Source organism: Populus euphratica, unplaced genomic scaffold (genome assembly GCF_000495115.2).
Source record: "Populus euphratica unplaced genomic scaffold, PopEup_1.0 scaffold3.1, whole genome shotgun sequence".
NCBI lineage: Eukaryota > Viridiplantae > Streptophyta > Magnoliopsida > Malpighiales > Salicaceae > Populus > Populus euphratica.
In genome coordinates, this window is record NW_011499847.1 from 3,128,134 (window position 1) to 3,150,150 (window position 22,017).

At 33.1% G+C, this 22,017-nt stretch overlaps 3 protein-coding genes and 1 long non-coding RNA gene across 8 annotated transcripts in view; 1 reads left to right on the forward strand and 3 right to left on the reverse strand.

Moving 5' to 3' along the window:
* Nucleotides 1-1,232: 1,232 nt before the first annotated feature.
* LOC105142769 (NEDD8-conjugating enzyme Ubc12-like) lies at nt 1,233-3,272 on the reverse strand. Its single transcript, XM_011050562.1, has 6 exons — nt 2,979-3,272; nt 2,785-2,898; nt 2,316-2,424; nt 2,032-2,110; nt 1,836-1,952; nt 1,233-1,757 (listed from the first exon to the last, which is right to left on the reverse strand). The coding sequence occupies exons 2-6, from the start codon at nt 2,891-2,893 to the stop codon at nt 1,620-1,622; spliced, it is 552 nt and encodes a 183-aa protein (XP_011048864.1). The 5' UTR covers nt 2,894-2,898; nt 2,979-3,272; the 3' UTR covers nt 1,233-1,619.
* Nucleotides 3,273-5,365: 2,093 nt separating this feature from the next.
* Nucleotides 5,366-7,032, reverse strand: LOC105142779 (uncharacterized). 2 transcript variants are annotated; one of them, XM_011050577.1, is made up of 2 exons: nt 6,867-7,032; nt 5,366-6,771 (listed from the first exon to the last, which is right to left on the reverse strand). In XM_011050577.1, the coding sequence occupies exon 2, from the start codon at nt 6,512-6,514 to the stop codon at nt 5,981-5,983; it is 534 nt and encodes a 177-aa protein (XP_011048879.1). In that variant the 5' UTR covers nt 6,515-6,771; nt 6,867-7,032; the 3' UTR covers nt 5,366-5,980. The 2 variants fall into 2 exon arrangements, with proteins under 2 accessions (XP_011048879.1, XP_011048874.1); XM_011050572.1 differs by having other exon boundaries at nt 6,849-7,032.
* A 4,805-nt stretch (nt 7,033-11,837) lies between these two features.
* Nucleotides 11,838-22,017, reverse strand: part of LOC105142804 (uncharacterized) — a 12,142-nt gene continuing 1,962 nt past the window's right edge. Inside the window, exon 3 of the mRNA XM_011050609.1 lies at nt 11,838-12,208. Coding sequence (XP_011048911.1) covers nt 11,879-12,208 — 330 coding nt within the window. The 3' untranslated portion in view covers nt 11,838-11,878. The remainder of the gene's footprint in view (nt 12,209-22,017) is intronic.
* LOC105142792 (uncharacterized) lies at nt 15,171-17,914 on the forward strand. Of its 4 annotated transcripts, none has more exons than XR_845611.1 (6): nt 15,171-15,325; nt 15,463-15,534; nt 15,612-15,729; nt 15,822-16,281; nt 16,713-16,796; nt 17,822-17,914. It is a non-coding gene; the product is annotated as an uncharacterized LOC105142792 (long non-coding RNA). The 4 variants fall into 4 exon arrangements; XR_845610.1 differs by having other exon boundaries at nt 15,822-15,897; nt 16,203-16,796; XR_845608.1 differs by having other exon boundaries at nt 15,822-16,796.

Genomic DNA, 22,017 nt, shown 5'->3' on the forward strand with positions numbered 1-22,017 from the left:
GGAGGGGGTGGGGGGGGGGGGGGGGGGGGGGTTTGCTTTTTATTGAACTTCAAAATTACTACGACAGAGTTTCATGAGCGCGATTTTATGGACAGAAATCAAAATGCCTGCAAGAACAGCTAAGGAAAGAGTGAAGCCGAAGACCCAAGACCCAGACAAACAAATTCTTCATCTTCGTTGTTTCAATTCCTGTTTATGCTATGGCATAATCAGGCGCTGCATAAATTTACAATCTTTCTTTTAACTACATCTGTCATCCAATCTTTTGATCATTTATAGTTCAAGATTTCAAGAAACGACAGAGAAACCAAGAATTCTATATTCTTGATCACCGATTCCGATTCTGTCCCTATTGGTTACACCTTTGGTGCTGGAATGTTCAGAATGGATTCCACTAGAGGAGGATCTCCATGGGGCGCAGAAGTCCTTTCTGGGGATGGCACAATAGAGCCTAGTGAAACAGAGCTAGCTTTTGTGGAGCACCAGGGAAAATACATGGCTAAGGTAGTCAAAAGATTTGCCTGGCTCTTTTCATTTGCGTCTGGTGAGAACCACAACTAGCGCTGCTAAAACCAACATTCATTTACATCTCCGACGACCGTGTTTATATGTTGATCTTTTGTATGTTTCTCTCTCGTGTCATTAGATATCACGTGTCTACAGGTTTTAGATAGCTTAGGAGATTATTCTTGTTAGCTTAACATTACTGCATGCCCATTTTTCGTTCCCAGCTTCTGGCTCCCTGTTTCTGTGGTGTGTTACTTGTATAAGGTTTGAAATGTCCATTTGATTATATCGGTTTTTAGCCGGATGAACCATTTGATTGAGCTACCATATTGATAAAAAATTTGCGAGGTTGTGTTCTTTGACATACTTTTTGCTTATGACTTTTCTGTGTTTTCTATTATAAGCATGTTGCCTGGGTTTTGCAAAGTGAAAGACTTGCTGTTTACCCTGTACATGAAGCCTTAATCATGTTTGATATCCAAAATCATTAGCCACCGTGAGCAGATAAAAAGAGCAGTTCGAAACGAGTTACCATCACTGGGCAGTGCTCTAATAAAACAGTAGAAGTCTTAAACAGCTTTATGCCCTAATCAGAAGTCGCTCTGTTTTACCAAAATCAACAATGGGTTACTTGTGTATTGATTCAAAATGCGAAATTCTTAAGAGTGCCTTATAGGAAGATCGACAACACTACATTTATTGACACTACCATGTATTCAAAGCACGAGCTAAAATTTCTGCAGCTCTGGTATTTCAGCTATGGTCTTGACAAACACAAGATAGTCTTAAAGAGATATGAATGCATTACTTGTTTTTCAAGACTGAACTATGGAGAAAGTATTATTCCTAGCCAACATCAAGGAAATATATACATGACTAGATTCTCTAGTTCAGTGCTGCAGAATTGATTCATATTGAGAAATGGGGTAGTAATACTCCAGGCAGTATCAGACACATCACAACAATACACTGTCATACACACATCTTCACATTGGCCTTGCAATATTTGAAGAATTAGCATCAATACACACGGGGAGAGAGATGTGACCAAAGTTGCAATCTCCTGAACTACATGCACTGAGCTTGATGCTTCCCATCGACAAGGGCAGCAACTAGATACAGCGAGGGAAGAAGGTTTGTCCCATATATCCACCGGCCATTGCCCTTCTCACATTGGATTCAAACAATTGTGGGTTATCTCTTAAGACAGCTGCGGCATCTTGATTGAGGGGATCCTCATGATTAGGTTCCTGCATGCACAAGTACAAACATCAACTAAATTGGACCTACAAAATAGCAAGAACTTAATCATGGAAGAAAAGCAATACCGTGAAAAGATGAAAGAGTCCATAGATTATTGTATTAATATTCAGAACAGGTTTCCAGTCTTCTCGTAAAATATTGAGGCAAACATTTCCTTCCAGGTCTATATTAGGATGATAAACCTGCACCGCATCCCAATCAAAGCTACGTTAATGGCAAAAGGCTTTTGTTGAGTATGGAAAACAGAACATGCTTAACTACCTTTGTCTTGCACTTGACTTTTGGTGCTTCATGAGGGTAGATGGATGAAATTTGGAATGAGAACACAAATGTGCCACCTCTGTGACAGGAAAAGAAGTGCATCTGGTTAAGTAATTAAAACATATAACCCAGGAAACATGGCATAAAATTCCTTACAAAAAACAAAACAAAACAAAAGATGATTATTGGGAAGGAAATGCAAGTTTTAGGATCCTGAATGCCTTGCACCCAATTTTTTGATCAAAGTAAAGATGGAATTGAGCATTGCCTAAGAAATTACTTACCGATAATATCCTTCATCAGGACGAATGGTAACCTCAAAGTTCATCAAGTCATCCTTGCCATTCGGGAAAGCCATTGTACAAGTTTTATGCAAGTTCAGTTCACTGATATCTAAAAGAGAAACACCCTAAAGTAAGTTTATGAAAAATCCAAAACCAGTGCATCATAACAAGAAACTTAAAACAGAAACGGAGTTCTTAATGAAAATAACAACCAGGTAGCTGATCCTAGTTTCAGCAATGGAATTCATGAAGGATAACCCATTAACCAACCATAAAAGGCTAAAGATCAAAACTTTCTCTTCTACCCAGTTAAAACAATTGAAAGCATCTGAAAGTTCGTCAAAGTATAAATCTTGACAAAGCAAGCAAGACCCATATAACAAAAATAATGCTTTTCGAGCAGGATTGAATAAAAGTAATCATAATTAGCAATTAAAAGATAGTGATGAAGATGCATAGGTAGAACAACCTTTATGAAGACGTAATTCTCCTGCACTTTGTTTCTTGATAGGTGACTTTCCATTGGCGTTTTCAGCAAGTTCCCTTTGTTTCTCCTTCACTTTAAACAGCTTGATCATTTCTCCTTCACGATAAGAAGGGAAAACAGGGGTCAGGACATCTCAGTAATTAATAATATTAAAGAAAACCGTAAGCAAAACCCACCTGTGTGTCGCAAAGAGTTCGATAAAGCTCCAATCAAGAAATTAAACAGCAGGAGTTGATCAAAATGTTTGCCAAATACACGAAGATTAGGATGATGGGTTACAAGAAAGAAAGAAAGCTTAGCTGCTTTTCTTGGAACAAATGAGAGAGCGAAGGAGCTATGAAGAACGAAGGAACCTGAAAGCGTGTTAAGGGTGCTCGTTGTTTACGAAGGAGAAGGGGGAACGAGCTTTCTCTCTCTATGTCTATCGTGTCGGCGTCAATTATCGTCATCCACTTGCAGCGTAGTTGTAATACATTTATCGTCTGGGTGCGCTTGATTTTGCCATTAAAAAATGTATTTTTAAATTATTTTTTATAATTTTAAATAATATATTAATATACAAAAATATTTTAATAAATTCTTTAAAAAATACATTTTAAAAAACAACCACTGCAATTTCAAACATTTTTTCCGAATGAACAACCATGATAGTGATACTTCACTCTCTGTGTTTTATTTCTCTCTCAATTATTGGAAACCTAGAAAAAATTACTCAAAATAATAAACAGTAGCACTTTTTTTCCGCTATCTTGTAGACATTTCTTTCTTGAATTGGATTAAACCATTAAGATTTATTTACTGCATAGTTATTAAATTTGTCCCGTCTGAATTTATAAAAACAAAAAACAAAAAACTCAAAATTAAGTCCAATTAAAATTTAATTTGATTTTAAATAATAAAACGACATCATTTTAATTTTTAAAAATTAAATTGAAAATAAATTATTTTAAGCTATTCGAAATTAACTCATTTGTTTTTCGTGGATGATGTCCTGATTTTTGCTAGAGCTAGCGCTGGCGAGATGCGTTTGATGATTGATGTGCTTTCCAGTTTCTGCAATGCCTTAGGGTTAGGAGAGCTGAAGTTAGAGCTGTCCCAACTTTCTACAGTTAAATTTGCCAGCAACCTGGTGAAATATTTGGGTTTCCCCTTAACCGAACATACTTCAATTTTATTATTGATCGCATCTAGGCTCGACTTGCTGCGTGGAAAGGAAAGATGTTAAATAAAGCTGGTAAAGGTTACTTTGGCCAGGGCTTGTATTGCTTCCATTCATATTTACACCATGCAAATCTTTTGGCTCCCTCGAGCAGTTTGCGAGGGTATAGATAAGATTGTGCGGGATTTTACTTGGGGTCGTTCGGATGGGGAGAGAGGACTTCACCTTGTAAACTGGATTACTATTTCCAGACCGAGACAATTTGGAGGGCTAGGCCCGAGAGATGCGAGATTGGTTAAGATCTCTCTCTTGTGGGAAAATGCCTGGCAATTATTCAGTGGCAGGAAAACATTTTGGGTGCGCTAAATGCATCAAAAGTATCTCGGCAATAGAAATTTATTTCAGGCTTCGGCGTCTACTGCCTCTTCATAGACGTGGAGGTCAATATTTAAAGCTTTTCATCGTCTTCGAGAGGGCTTCGTGTTCGGAGTTGGGAAGGGTAATATCTCGCTTTGGAACTATCCTTGGCCGGAGAAAGGTACTCTCGGCGCTTGAGTGGAGTTTGTTAATACAGTGGACATGGATCTCCAAGTGAGCAATGTGTGGACTAATGGGGTGGGGGATTTGAGCATGCTAGCCACACAAATCCCAGACTGGATGAAATTTGAAATCTGCAGACAAATGTTAAATGGATCTGGGCATGGAATGTCAAGGCTCCGGAGAGGATAAGGATGCTGGTGTGGCACATAATGTGTGCTTGTCTGCCTACCAATTTAAAATCCAGAATCTAATAATTGGAAAAATTTATGATATTAGGTTATATCTATTGACATTATCACTTGTTCATTACAATTCTCGTAAATAAAGAAATCTACTCCTTGTATAATCCACCATTATTTCTCCTTTAGAAAATTACCAACATTTTTTCATAAATTACCAAACCCTTACATTTCCACTATCAAGCAGCTCCGGCCCCGACGGGTAAACGAAAAAACCTCTCAAAACTCCAAAGATTTAACAAATCCCCGGCCTCTCACTCTCCCACTCTAAAGTCTAAACCCCATCACCTCCAAAATGGCCATAAACCTTCTCCTACGCCTAACTATCCTCCCCTTCTTCACCACGTCCTCCTCCCCCGACTCTCCAACCAACCGCCGCATTCTCATCTTACTCGACGACTTCGCACTCAAGTTTCAACTCCCTCCAATCCCGCAACAACTTTAACCTTGACTTCAGACTCGTTGACGATCCCACACTCTCACTCCAACGCTAAGGCCAATATAGGAAGCTCTAGTCCTCTTTTGCCCCTCTCGACCTCCAGTCACACTGTGATCCCCTCTAGTTTTCCGGTTAGGTTTTGGAGGATCGATTGATATCGCCGCGATTGCTAATTTTATTGATTACGGTCATGATTTGATTATCGGAGCGGATGCTAACCTGTCTGATTTAATTCGCGAAATAGCCACTGAGATTTATGTTAATTAATTAATTGTGAGTATTTTTTATCATTTGTTTAGTGTTAAACGTAGTAGTGTAATTTAGTGTAATTGGTGTTGGATCCAGCAGCTATGGTTATAGATCATATTAGCTATGCGGTGTCGGATACTGAAGGAGATCATACATTGATTGCTTGTGATGGTTTTATTAATTTTCAGGTGATTTTGGGAAGTGACAATATTGAAATAAAATACAGAAGTTTTGATGTTGATGCTCGTGTTGCTATGATAGTGATGGTTTTGTTTTAATTTCCTATCAGTAGTTATCAGCACTTTGTTCCTTCTTTCAAACAACGAAAACATTAGCTGTCAGTTCCAAGAGACAAGCAGCATGATCTACATTAGACTACTTAGGATGAAGTATCGTAACATTAAACATACCATACAGGTCTCAGTGTTTACAAGTGCGAGGAGCATGCCTTAAGTTGCTAGATTCGCTTACAAGTATGTACATACATCCACATACAAACATTGTAACTTAGATTGTTTGATACCGCAGAAACAAATCTAAAGTTTCGTGGTGTCACTGAAGAAGCTGAGCCCTTGCATTCTCTAATCCTGCATTTGCAGCATATACCATTGAATCCATCTCGTCTTCAAGTTTCCAAGCTTCCATTTTCTCACATGCAGAATCCAAGCTTCTCTCTGATTCTGACTTGAGGTTAGAAATTTCAGTAACACAAGACTTGCACCTCAAAGTCTCAGCCTCACAGAAAGACAATTGTTTCTCCAGTTCAAGAAGCATGTTTTTGACATGTGAAACTTCTACGCGAAGTGATTGGAGGTGGTTTTCAGAAGCTTCATAAGCAGATACTGCCTCCACATGGCGCTGAGAGATGTTGTCAAACTGGGTTTTCTTATCATTGTAATGGTCAAGGAATTCTTCTCGAGAAAAGTCTCCGCCCATGGACTCCTCAATTCCAGCCAGTTTTGATTTGCATTGAATGTACTCCCTCACAGCCTTGGAAAATGATGCATAGTCAATTGAGAGATGGCGCAAAGTATCAAAAGTGTTCTCTGCCACCTTCAACATTGTTTCATGCTGAGTCCGATCCATAGACTGCAGAATGTCGAGCAAACCTTGCCCAAAAGTTTTCAAGGCTAACTTTGATGGATCACTGTTCTCCACCACAGTTTTCGTCCCTGAAGGCTTCTGAAAAATACCATTTGGACGCTCAGCATCCTCTCTAGGAGATTGTAGAAATGGACCTTGCTGTATATCACTTTCATCATCATTTGATGAACTGCCTGCTAAGAGAGCCAGGCCTTCAATATCACCCACATCTTCTATAACAGGATCAAAAGGAGAAGTGCCTGTTACAGAACAGGGGTGTTAGAACTGAAGATTTGAGGAAGGAAAACAGCTGAACAAATGAATGGACATTATTTACGGCAAAAGATGGGTTCACCATGGGGCTCTTTTAGGAACCAATAAGTGAGGTCAAAGCAACCCTACCCAATCAAACACGGACATGAATTTGTAAAAACTGATAAACATCATCAGTCAACCACCAAAATGAAAAATGAACTCAATGTTGTGAAATGATAGCGGGGATCATGCAAATTATCAAAACAAACTGAATGGAGAAAACTAATAACTGTGTTTTAACTTTGACCATCTCGCCCAAAGACCAAGCGTTTACAGCTACAATCAATTATTGGAAAGCATTAGAAAAACAGCTTTATTCTCCAGAGGTGATTCCCGGCTGTGGCCAGGAACTTTCTTAGCTTTTCTTGAGAAAATTTAGAGTGGGACTGCTGTTATAAAGTCAGTTTCATGTTCTTGTCTTTGAAAATACGACATAGCAAGTTCTTTAAATCTAAATTGTTGATACAGATCAACAGTAAGGCTTGTGTTTAATATTCACATCAAATATGAAACAACGACCCACTATTAATGAGTAAAAGTCTCAGCGGTTGATTAAAATGTGATGTGGACTTTACGAACACGATAGAGCATGATCTGGAGAACATGGAAGCGTCGAGTCCAATGAGATCAACGAAGAACAGCACCAGCCCGTCACAATGATTATGAACAGATGGCATATTATTGAGGAAAAAAATGAAGACCCGGAACTCAAAACAGGTTAGAAAATTATTGAAAAGGAAAATGAAGCATAATTTTTAAAATATGATTTTCAACATTATTATTTCAAAACAATGTAAAAATATATAAAAAATTAAAAATTTTAAAAATATAATCTTGCACCGTATTTCCAAACACAACATACATCCTACTATTTTAGACCCCTTAATACCTCCACCAGGATTAAGTTTTTTTGTTATAAAAAACAATTAATTCGGTAGTGCATCTTTTATATGATATATTTAAAAAATCAATTTGTCTAAAAATTGATTTTAAAAATTAAAATTCAATAAATCAGTAGAAAAAACAAACCCTCTTGATAGCTAAAAGACAAAATATCACTACCTCCAAACGATTTCCTATATTATACATGGGAGATGCAACCCAAGCCCCGTACATTAATTAAAGTGTTGATTTTCTAAATAGTTTCTTGTAAAAAGCACTAAATAAATATCATTAAAAAACATAAATTTATTTATTTTTATTGGACAGAATGCAAGTTTTCATATTGTATTTTTAAAAAAAATTAACAAAGAAATCATGAAGATAAACAGCAACTAAATACTTTTTAAATTTATTTTTCTTCTCTATAAATAATTTTTCTTAATCATGCTTTTTTTCGCGCCAGGGTAAAACTTCCATGCTTTCCTCCTTTCCTTACGTGGCAGGCTTGAATAAAGCCACGTAAAGGCTAACTTTGAATGGAAAAGAAATAATTTCTGGAAAAGCCAGGTTTGTTGTCCTTTTACCTTGAGTTAACTTTCTGCGCTCTTTCTTCTTGCCTTGGTAACCGTGGTTTGCAGGGATGCCTGACTTTTTTTCTTTTTTCATTTTTTTTCAATTATATTCAAGTAATACAAAGGTATTTAAAATATTATTATAACAAAGACTACTAAAGCTGGAGCATGTGGGTCCTCGCAAAACACTTTCCACGTTGAGTTTTTTGTTTTTACTTTAAAAATAGGTTCTTTTTCTTTTTCTTTTTTTAATTTTATTATGATTTTACAAAAAGTTAATTCTTCATATTAAAATAGTTGGAAGGTTAACTTTGTAATTTTCTTTTTTTCTCTTTTGAGCTAGTGAGATTTGCTGGTTTGCTAAATAACTAGGTAACTCTCATTTGTTAGTTTAGTGAGGTGTTTTTTACTTTTAATTGAATTTATTTTTTTTATAGTTTTTTCTTGTTAAATTAAAAAATAATAATTTTATAAAAAAATCATGTTATTAAAATTTATAAAATAATAAAAATTAAAGGGTATAAAATAATTGTTATTCACTCATACCTGTTGCATCATGATCACAACCTTACTTTTAAATTTTTATTGTGATTTTAAAAAAATAAATTTGTCAATTTTAACTTTTAAGACATTGATCAAATTGAAAAATACAATATCATCCATCTATAATGAATAATAAAATTAAAAATTAATAAAACTTTTACAAGAAAATAAGAGAAAAAAATAAAAATCACAAAAATGAGAACTAGATTGACATATATATATATATATAAACCATGATGGAATGATTAAATTGAAAATAGATAAAAAATTTATAAAATGATAAATAATAAAAATTATAAATCAAAAGAATAAAGAATGAAGTTGAAATATCAACAGCAAAAACAATTAAAAAATAAATAACAGATATCAAATATAATAGATAAAAAAGTTAAATAATGATGAAATTAAAAAAAATATAATTCACAAATTATTTCAGATAAAATAAATAATAATAAAAATAAATAAAGACTAGATCTAATAGGCAAAAAATTTCAATTAAAAATAATAAGAGAAAAGCTAATAATAATTATAAGAAGAAGGGCTAAAGTTGATACAATAATCAAATTAAATCAAATTCTAAGTGATGAAACTAAAAAAAAAAACAATTCACAACAAAATATATAGCAATAATCAAATTTTATATAATCAGTAGATAATATGATATTTCTAATTTTTTTATAATTTTTGAATGGTATTTTCCACCCAGAATAAAATAAAATAATTTCTAAATTTTATAAATTTTTTTATAATTTAAATTTTATTTAAAAACAATATTGGATTTTTTTTAAACAATATATACAATATTTTTGCAACTGTATGTTTTTTTATTGATTTTTATTAAATAAAAAATTATTTAAAAATATATGAAGGCAGGTTAGGAATTTTAAAATTTTACCCTCCGAAACGAGTTCAATGACAATGTAATATTTTTTTTATGTTGATTTTTTTTTTGTTTGACAAGGGATGCAGTGAATAAGTATAACATGGTTGTTTTTTAATTAATCTTTGTATTGTTTTGTTGTTGAATAACAAAAAAAAGAATTGCTATTGAATTCATAATCTAGATAACTAGGTTTGGTAAGCTGATGATGCAGGTTAATTTAATATAATATTATCTATATTTTAAAAAGTTTCATAGTTCTTGCACCTTGAGTTTTTTTTTTCATTTTAATTATTTTTTATGTTAAAAAAATATAATCTAATGAACATAGTTTGATATAATCTGCTTGAAGGACTGCAATAGGCATTGCAAATTATTCATAAACCTAGATTTCAAACATGAAAGAATTGCAAAATCCATTGATATCAAACAGGATCCAAAATTAGTGATAACAGGCAAGAACATCTGATGCTCACTTGTGGAAAATTTTATAGTTTCACGGGGAAAAATTTAAAGAAATAGAAAACATTATTACTAATTCTATAATTCTCTACAAAATTGGAAAACATTGAATTATTGTTTTTAAAATTCTTTAATAATCTTGTTTGATTCACCCGATTTAATTATGTTCATCTATTTTATTTTTCTAAATAAATCAAGCAAGACCTTTATCTCCATTAAAAAAAAAACTAGAGTAAAAGACATGTTTTCTTAATTTGCTATACATAATATTTTTAGAAAAAAATAAAAAACAAAATAAAAACTAGAAAACTATTTTCTGAAACAACACTCTCTAAGAGCGCGGTTTAACTTCGACCCCCTCCAAAATTCAGTTCCATTGCTCATATGAAATTTGCCATGCGACGAAAATAAGGGGCGTAGAAATAGAGAGAGGCAAAGCCCCATACTGTCGTGCCCGTCAATGTGGTATTCCCACACTCCCGTAGAAATTGAAAAGGCAAGCAACATAGATGGTGGATAGTATTGTTTGGTGGGGGGTAAGCAAGAGAGAGCTATGAGTTTTTTATTTTATTTTAAAAGTGATTTGAAAAAATTGTTTTTTTATTTTTTATTTGTTTTAAATTAATTTTTTTATATTTTGAAAAAATAAAATTTTAAAAAATAAAAAAATATTATTACTATATATTTTCAAATAAAAATTACTTTAAAAAATTAATATTTTCACACCGATACATCTCGAAACCAGCTCAGTACTCCTCAAATCAACCACAACAGCGAAAGGCCGAAGAGGTATAGTTTGCTTTAGCTGATCAAATTGAGGTCAGGCCGAAAAATGAAAACGTTTCACAAATTTCCAAATTCTTGAAAAACAAATATCTAATTTAGTTTAGACTTTTTGATACCAATTTAATTTTAATTAAGTTTCAAATTGTTTTATGTTTTTCTTTATTTTTATTCCAAATTAACTGTACAAAAAAAAGTGGGTAATTTTTAATTTTGTAACTTATTAACATTCGTGGCATCATTTACATATTTTAATAAAAAAAATTATATTTGATCAAATATTCTAAAGCTTGGAGATTGAAAAATCTATTAAATAATTTGTATATAGAAAATGTTCTTAAACTTAAAATTTATAAAAATTCATATTACTATGTATTTAATTTTTATCAAATAAATAAAAATAATAAGATTTAAACTCATGATCATTTAACCACCACATCAAAGTTATGATATCATATTAAATAATTATTCTAACTTAAAAATTTAAATTATTATATAAAATATTAAAATATTATTTATATCATTCTCTCAAAAAAAAAAAAAAAACCCTGGTTTTGGAAAATTTCCTCACAAGCCGTAACATATTAAATTTGTTAAGCACAAACTTTTTGAAAAGAAAATACATCCAATTCGATAATAAGGACATGATTATTTTTCCCATCACATAATCGGGTTGGTCAGACCCAAAACAACACAGAAAAAAAGAAAAGCAGTTTGATCAGGAAAAAAACAGTACATATATATTAACCAAGCATGAGGCGCGAGTTACAGTGTTCAGCTGCATTTTATTTGCAACTGAAAGACCCCGCCATGTTGCACTTCTCCAGAAGCTGCAGTGCGAAGTTGGGATCTATATTATTGTCAGATAGCACTTTTGTATGCCTTGCAGCAGAAATTTGCAAAGAGAACTCCGGTTCTTGGCAAGGAATCTCAGGCTTGGGTATGAGTGGGGGGGACTTCAAGTGCTGTCCCTGACACAAGATCCCAAGACTCGGAGTCCTGCATGACCAGGTCCCTCACAAGGACCTCATCTTTTCTGATAGCTGGATCCATGGATGAAATAGGATAATTATCATCACTCTCCACCATTGTTGACTCCAACTCAGCACCAGAACTCCTATTGTCTTCCGTGCACAGTTCATTATTTACATTAAACAAGGACCGACGGGCAGGGTATCCCTTGCTTTCATCTCCAGGCATATTCTGCATGATATTCCCTTCAGAACCTGCCCACTGGAAAAATTTACAAGCTCCATGGTTCTGTATCAAAATCAAACCACTTTACTTAGATCAAGACAAGCATTACAAACACAGGCAAAAGTATAGAGAAACACACAAGTAAAAACTAATAACTGTGTTTTAACTTTGACCATCTCGCCCAAAGACCAAGCGTTTACAGCTACAATCAATTATTGGAAAGCATTAGAAAAACAGCTTTATTCTCCAGAGGTGATTCCCGGCTGTGGCCAGGAACTTTCTTAGCTTTTCTTGAGAAAATTTAGAGTGGGACTGCTGTTATAAAGTCAGTTTCATGTTCTTGTCTTTGAAAATACGACATAGCAAGTTCTTTAAATCTAAATTGTTGAATAACTACCCGCTATTAATGAGTAAAAATCTCAACGGTTGACTAAAATGTGATGTGGACTTTACGAACACGATAGAGCATGATCTGGAGAACATGGAAGCGTCGAGTCCAATGAGATCAACGAAGAACAGCACCAGCCCGTCACAATGATTATGAACAGATGGCATATTATTGAGTAAAAAAATGAACACCCAGAACTCAAAACAGGTTAGAAAATTGTTGAAGAGGAAAGCGAAGCAAAAGTCAAAGAGCAAACCTTAATCCGGCAAGCAAAATACCGTCGTCTCTGTCTGGACCACTTGATACGATATTTAAACTGCATGACCCGGCACCACATGGACACATAGGAGGTTTAAATCTAGCAGCAATGTCGTCACTCCATTTGAAGAATCCGCAACTACCCTAAAAATTAACAACAAAAGAGCAATGCAGAAGAAATAAGGGAAAGGTGGGACATGAGTTGTAGACTGGACAAGGGCACTGTACTAACCGATGTTCTATGATCAACAGGGCAAGCATAGAACTTTCTGCCAGGATTTTTAACGGTGTTCGAAGTTAAAACTTTACAAGTGCCCCGACCACAAGGGCATCGAACCACTGGAAGATCAGGAACCTGCACTGAAGGGGAGGAGGATGATCCAGGGCTTAAGGCCAGTGATTTTGGGGGGGTTTTGCTGGAGCAATCTTTGGACCAGTGGCCAAGCCATTTGCACATAAAGCATTGATCATGTTCTTTAGGGTTCCTTTGAGGAGATGGGGTAGCAGTGGGTGATGCTTGTGGTGGAGTTGAGGAAAATGGATACCTTTGTGATATGAATTTCAAGTTTGATAGGGTAGTTCAATTAATTAAAATTTTTTTTTATTAGTTTTTTTTATATTGGTTTTTTTTCTTTGTTTTATTCTTTTAATTAATTTATTCAAGTATCACACTTTTGTGATATAACTTTGCAGCCAAACCCATATCCAAAATTATTGCAGCCAGATTTATTTAAACTTGAGTTTTTTAAGTTTAATATTATTATAAATATTACTTTTAGATTCGGCGTTGCAGTCAAATTTAAGACTCCTCGATATAACTTTGTAAAAAAACCTAATATTTTTAAATCTTAGCTTTTTTTAATATTTTTTATTTATAAAAATTGACCCGCAGCATCACGCGGGTCATTTAACTAGTGCATTGTTATATTGAGTTATTTTGAGTTTTGGAAGTATTATTGAAAAAATTAAAAAAAAAAAAGTATTTTGTATTTGTTTTAATTTATTATTATTTTGATGTTTTGATATTAAATATAATTTTTAAAAAATAAAAATATATTCTTTTAATATATTTATGAGTAAAACATAATTTAAAAAATAATTATAACCACATTCTCAAACACGGTTATTGTCTAGAGAGAGATATATGAATGTGCTCTCCCATTCAAATCTCTTTTGATTGGCTGAAAAGAATATTTTTATAAAAATATTTTTTAAGAATATAAATTTTTTTAAAAATATCATTTTTAATATTAAGTAATATCATAAAAAATAAGTTGAAAAATATTTTTTAGCATTTTACTGTGTCATAAAAATAAGTTAAAAAATAAATTGTTAATATTTTTCTAAAGCTTATTAAAATAATAAGAAACAAATCTCATAAATTAAAAAGTCATGAGAATAAAATTGAAAAAAAATCTAATTTTATAAATTATCTCAAGAAAAATAAATAATAATTAAAATAATAGAGGTTAAACATGTTGAAATTAAGAAAATATAATTTTATAAATTATTTCATATAAAATAAGTAACAATAAAAAAAAGAACCAAATTTAATAAATAAAAATTTTTAATTGAAAAATAATAAGAAAAAAATAAATAGCAATCATGAAAATAAGGACCAGAGTTGATATAATTAATAATCAAATTAAATCAAATTCTAAGACATGAAATTAAAAAAAAAAACACTTCAAAAAAAATATATAGCAAGGACTAAATTTGATATAATCATCAAATAAAATGATATTTTTAAATTTTTTACAATTTCTGAAATGTATTTTCCATAAAAAAAAAAAACACTTTTCTAAAAACAAGTTAATTTTTTTTTTAATTATAAAATATTTTATGTTAATCAACTTTTCTAATATTAAACAAATACGAGAAAATATTTTTTTAGTTTTAAAAACTCAGTTTATCTATGTAAAATATATATAAAAAAAAAATTATAAATGAACCAAAAAAACTACTCTAAAAATTAAACACATAAAAAAATCAATATTTTTAAAAGAGGCCTCTGATAAAAATAAAAGAGAGGTTTGTCTTTTAAATATGTTCTGTGATCCATATGAAACTGTAACTATGTTCATTAAAACAGTGTGAAGATGGATGTGGACACTAGAAAACCTGACTAAAAAATGACTACAAGAAAGGATTAACTTACTGAAGTGAGGTTATAGGAAGGTTGTGGAATTCTGTTGCTTTTTGCAGAATTGAGGTGGTTTTTTCTGAACTAGAAGAAAAACATGGCTTACTAATTTTTATTTATTTTTGTTGTTTTATGTGATTATCTGTCAAGGGCAGTAATGACAATGTAGTTATTGGTGTCTATTAAAACTACAATTTGGGACTTCTTACTTGGTTTTCGGCACATGCGTCTGAACTTCAAATGAATGGTATTATCATGCTGAACAAATCTTGCAGATGTTATTGACAATAAGTTAATTTTATTTTTTGATACCAGACATGTGAAATCCGGACATGAGCAGTACTTGACTGAACTCAACAAAAGGATTTTCCATGATAGAAGTCATCTTAAGGTGAGGATGTTTTCATTTGTATTTCATGAACTCATTCTGAACACTAGGAAATGAAAATTGCTATTTTCTTGTTGGTTACTTGTGATCACCTAATGTCCTTATTAATGCATTTATTTAAGATGGTTCATGATTTACAGGCTGTAGATGTAAGACACCACAAAGTTGGGGAAGCTGATGAACCTGCAATTTACAGGATCAAAGATGCATTGGTAATATTTGTCTCTTGTTGATTTTCTCTTTTTTTGTAGAACTGGAGAAATAAATTGTGGATAAGCTTTGGTTGCAGGAATACTCTGTTGAAATATATGTGTGCTCTGGAGCAATCTGTGAACCATATGTGGCAGATGATGTTCAATTGCAGTTTTACATGATGACCTTTGAAAACCTTGTCAACAGATACAGAAGTAAGCCAGTTGATTATTGAGCGTGTATATGCATGTGAATTTTGGTTTCTTCCATTGTTGAGGTTTTTGCTTTGTAATTATATGCACTGCAGGGTTTGTATTTCACATCTTTCAAGGTTCCAGATGTGTATGGGGTTTACCAGTTCAAGATGGAGTACCAAAGACTTGGTTGTACAAGCTTATCCCTATTAAAGCAGGTAATTAATTTTCTTCTCGTACCTTCATGGTTAGCATTTTTTATGACACCTTTGGTTTGGAACCCCTTTTAACCATTAATGTGAACTTTTTAATTTTAATTCCCTTAGCAATTCAGAGGGAAACAATAACTCTAATGCTTTATTGTAAGGCGCAAAATCCACCTGCATGGATTTAACTACGCAATCAATGAACATTTATGGACAGTGCCAAAAGTTCAGGTGATAAGTTACAAGTGCATGCATATAATGTTATGGGAGAGTCCATAATAATAACTGATTTTTAAAGTTAGCATTTTAAATTACAGATTCTTCAACAAGGAATTTCCAATTGATTGGACTAAAGGCTTCTGCGGTGGTGTGTGATGCCTTTTTCATAATCATCTGGTCTTGTTCATGTGAAACCTGCATGCCTTCTTTGATCTCTGCTGTGTTTTTTTACTTTCATTGCATAATAGGTGGTTTCTTGGGATCTTGTTAAGTTATAACAAGGCAGGACGAACGAAGTAAAGTGTAACTTTGCTTACGCTTTTCTTCATGCATCTTTTTCATATGTTGCCTAGCTACCGGTTGAAGTTATAGTTAAAAGGGGGAAAATAAATGGTGCACTAGCTTGAAATCTTGCCAGCTTAATCAAATTCATTACAAACCTCTTAAGTTCAACAATACTGACAATTTGTATTTCATTTATATTCAGTATTATATTTTGTTGAGTATGGAATAAGTAGTGTCTTTTTCTGCTATAGCTGCTATTGTTGATGCCGTGGGTTTTTGAAAATTGAATTGCAGATTCCAGTCCGGCCCTTTAGACATAATGAATATGAGAAATTTATACCAGCAGCTTACCCCTACTATGGAGCTGCATTTTCTATGGTATTGCTCCTCTCTAGACCACTCTTAGCCATTTTCATTTTTAAAACCCTGCCATCAAAGTCATTTTATCTATTACATCACTGGAGTTTAGGTTATAGACCCCTTCAGGTCGTCTGCCAGTACTTGTCTTTTTAGAATCTGGGATATTAGTCTTTGAACTTCTCATTAACCATTCAGCTTGTATCCTTAACCACACATAGCTCCTTCTTGGTTGGGCAATGGAAGTTGATGAGCATTATGGTATTCGCCCCTGGCTTGGTTTAACGTGGACTGGGCCTAAGCTGGATCTTTATTCAATAATTCTCTTCAGACTTGCTTATTGATTTGACCAAGAATAGCTCTTTATCAAACCTAGTTAAGCTTGTTCTTAATATAGAATTTATAATTTCCTCCATGGAAAGATTTCTGTTGCTGTGCTGGTGTCCATGCTTGAACCCTAGTTGCTAAGGTTTGGAACCACAATACCCAGGGACCATTGGTTTCCTCCATACAAAGAGGTATAGGCATCATATTGAAAATGCAACCTGTCTTGCTTGGAGGGAGCAAGGGATTATTTCTGCATTAGTTTAAAAGATCCTGGGTCTGCTGGGCTCCAAAATATACATTCTTGTTAATATTTATGTTGTTGCTTGACTTTTTAGCTTCTTGTGATTTAAACAAGTTGAATGAAGTCAATTAACTAGTTTACAAGCCAAACTTTGAGTTGTTCGTGTGTTTTTTTTTTATTGCTTATTAGACCGGTTATCTTCTTGAGAATGCTATATGACTTCCTGGGGATTGGAGTGTCTTATGTCAGGGTTTTTCAACTAGCAATAATCTATGCGTGTAAATCACTGATACCTGCTTCTATCAACTGCACAATTATGCTAAATCCTGTCACAAACCAGAAACATTAGTTGTGTTTTCTGGGGTTGCTGCCCGAACTGGAGCTTCTTTTTCTTGTATGAAAGGTTTTGAAACTCTCTTTCAGCTTTGTGGTTCCATTTTACTGTCTTTTTTATGCCTTTTTTATATATGGTATCCAGATTGCAGGATTCTTCATTTTCCCCATAGCCCCCTTGCACAGCAGGTAGCTGAAATAACATTTGATGTTGAAGAAACAGCCTGCGGGCCTTGACAGATAATTACAATCTTGATGGGTCATTGATTAAATGGTCAAAGAATCACTTGGTCTCTCGTGTTATGGGTTCATGGCAGACGACAACTTAATTAGTATACCTCTTAATTCTGAAAAAAATTCTCTGTTTTTCCATTTTTGTTTGTTACAGAATGATTTTCTAATAAAATTTATAAAATAATTGTCTAGTATAGTAAAATTATTAAGTCATGTATTTTTCTACAATATTTTTAATTAAAGTTCATTCCATAATATACTCATAATTGGAAAGGGGTAATTTAAAAAAATATATATACACGAATAAGCAATAGTGATATGGCATATTAATAATTGACGTTTCCATGTCATATAAAATATCAAAAATGACGATCTTTTTAATTAACCTCCATGCCTCTTGAACAATTCATGGAAAGATTTTTCTGAAATCACCTTTCAAAAATTTCAAGATTTCTCATGAACAGTACTATTTTAGAACATTATCTTTATAAGGAGTCAAATTTCTCATGAACAGTACTATTTTAGAACATTATCTTTATAAGGAGTCAAGATTTCTTTTGAACAGTATTATATTAGAACAATATCTTTATAATCTCTTGGATTATCTTTTACTAGAGTACTGTGCAACACGTGACGTCACTCTAATTTGATATCTCACATATTGGACAATTATTGGATCGAATCCAAATAGATTAATATTTGATTTATTTTATAAAACATGTTAATCATGACTCGAATAATAAAAATTATATATCAAATCTGTTTAATTACTTCAAAGTCAAATAAAATTCAAGTTAAGATCCGGCCCATTAACAAACCCTAATCAAGAGCATAACTTCTTATTGTTGAGTCCATTTTTATTTTAATTAAAAGGACAACTTTCTCCATTAACTTTTTTATTACTCATACCTAGAATGCTAGTGCTTTATATAATTATATTTCAAAATTATATATATAGATATTGATTTTTTAAAAACTATGTGTGTCTATATTATCATTCTATTTAACTGTTTTTTAAATTAAAGAATCATTCTCATAAACACTTCTCATATGAATTTAAAGAATCATAAACCACTTAATAGGTAAATAAAATATATTTTTTAGAATATTTTTAATACATCATAGTATTTATTTGCCATTGGTATAATAAAAGATTTAACAACAGATTTACTAGTAATTAAACAATGCTGACAGCACAACAAAACTGAAAAGACCCATCACGAGTTGAGTCTTTCAAGCATCAAATTTTAAAATATTTTAAAAAATAATTTCATCCTTTGTACAGAAAGGAGTGGGGGCCGACTGCCGATAGCATATCGGGGAGTGTCAATAGCTGCTCCCTTCTCCGTTTGTTCTCCTGTTTGCTAGTATATTAATTATATCGCTAATCATACAGGAAACAAATTAAATTTTCATTTCCTTCCATTGACACCGAGATTTAGAATCTCTTAGATTGCCTTCCATCTATGTCGATATTCGATAAGATATACTTAACGGTTTCATTCAACCTATAATAATTAATCAATCCTTTTCCTTCAATTTGCATCGAGATTTGTGAGATATATGTCCATATTCGTTGAAATATGAATCACTCGATCCGCTATATATATATATATAGAAGGGATTCAAGGGCCCTAACTACAAAGATTTAAAGGCTGAGGGAAAGAAATTTTGATTGAGATCGACATGGAGGGTAAGGGTATTCGGGCAAGCATTCTCCTGGTCCTGATGCTGGTGTTGATGATTCTGTGTAATGCGAGAATGGCTGCTTCAGACTGCTTTACTCCTTGTGTTAAAAAATGCAAGCTTCAAATTGATCCAGGAAAATGTATAAGAGGATGTGAAATTAAATGTGGCGATGGTCCAGATGTGAATCTCCAGAATCAAGTGGATTACGGCAAAGAAGCTGCAAAACTAGGTTAATGTCTTGCACAGTCAAGCTGTTTAGAATTTAGCAATAAGGCATGCATCACATCCATGTATCTTCTTCTATAAATGGTTCATGACTTTTTAATCCTATTTTGTGTCTCTAACTTTTTTCCTTTTTTTTTCCCAATGATGAAGGCTTGAGACATTATTACGTGTGATAATTTTTTTCAAAAGGAGAAGAAGGCAGAGATAAAAAAAAAATAAAAAATAAAAAAAGACGAGACTCCTAGCTATCATGCTACAGCCTTTGATTGTATTGCTTCAGACAGCAGCTTAACCCGGTCTCTAAAATCTGACAGCGATTGAGGAAGTCCCTCCCATTAGGGTTATACGCCAACGCCACCAGGAACCACCTGTCATTTATTCATCTCCTTGACAAGGAACGACAAGTCGTCTATAATTTAACAAATAATCACCTTTAAATGAACCTAAAAACAGCTATAACAAAAAGGACAGCATTGCAGGCTGTGCTCTGTATGCTAAACCGGAGTCACGTTGGGCACCCACCACCTTGTTATTTTGAAATGATGTCTAATATTTTTCATGCCCTCCGTGCTTGAGCGGTTTTTTTTTTTTTTCAATAATCCTTTTATTTAACTTTATAAATATTAAAATAAATACTTGAAAAGTAAAATTAACAATTTAAATTCATAGATAAAAAATATATATATTCTGTCAAAATCTTCTGTTTTTATTTATTCATTTATTTGTTATTTGACATAACCATGACTAATTTATCATTAAGATGGTTTTTTCAATACAAATTTAAAGCATTTAATCTAGAAACTTATAGCAATTCAAATGATTTAAATTTAAGAGAAAATATTTTTTTTAAATAAAGCTCTGTTTTCTATATTCATTTTTATTTTTATTTTTATTTTTAACAATGCTTTTTTTATCAAAAACTTTGTTCTTCATATAAAACCTTTGTCAGATCTATAAACAATTTTCAATAAAAACACAAAAACAAGATCAAGATCAAGATCAAGTTTTCAGAACCACAAACCGATTATTCACTTGAAAACACCACCCCAAATACATCCTAGAACCTCAATAAGTCCATTTTTAACTGCAAAACTATTATCAAAACCAAAAAAAAAACTCTTTACCGTCCCCATACTGAAATATTATAAAAATAAAGTGTGATGACTCAATCAAACAAACCTAACACTACAGAGACCAAATATGAAAAAACTTAAAACTTCAAGGACGTGAACAATCCAGCTATTAGACCATTACCTTCCCTCCTGAATGAATGGTTGACCTGAATTTTCCAATCCCAATTTACCATATCCATAATTCGCTGGAACAAAGGACCACACATGGTAGCGGCATTGGCCTCAGTGATAGTCCCAACAATAATTAACCGATTCAAGCTCTAATTCGGTCTTTCAACACCCTTTGCTGCCAAGCTAATTGCAAACCGAGAAAAGCAGCCCAAAAATCACCAGGTTGCCATAAGCCATGTCGTCAGAAACCCTCATTATCCTGCAAAAAACAACCGGGGTTGCCTTCGCCAGCTCCTTCAGTTTGTAACCTTCACCCATTTTAGCCAAGTCAGCACTTTGTTCCTTCTTTCAAACAATGAAAACATTAGCTGTCAGTTCCAAGAGACAAGCAGCATAATCTACATTAGACTACTTAGGATGAAGTATCGCAACATTAAACATACCATACAGGTCTAAGTGTTTACAAGTGCGAGGAGCATGCCTTAAGTTGCTAGGTCTAAGTGTTTACAAGTGCGAGGAGCATGCCTTAAGTTGCTAGGTCTAAGTGTTTACAAGTGCGAGGAGCATGCCTTAAGTTGCTAGGTCTAAGTGTTTACAAGTGCGAGGCGCATGCCTTAAGTTGCTAGATTCGCTTACAAGTATGTACATACATCCACATACAGACATTGTAACTTAGATTGTTTGATACTGCAGAAACAAATCGAAAGTTTCGTGGTGTCACTGAAGAAGCTGAGCCCTTGCATTCTCTAATGCTGCATTTGCGGCATATACCATTGAATCCCTCTCGTCTTCAAGTTTCCAAGCTTCTTCCATTTTCTCACATGCAGCATCCAAGCTTCTCTCTGATTCTGACTTGTGGTTAGAAATTTCAGTAACACAAGACTTGCACCTCAAAGTCTCAGCCTCACAGAAAGACAATTGTTTCTCCAGTTCAAGAAGCATGTTTTTG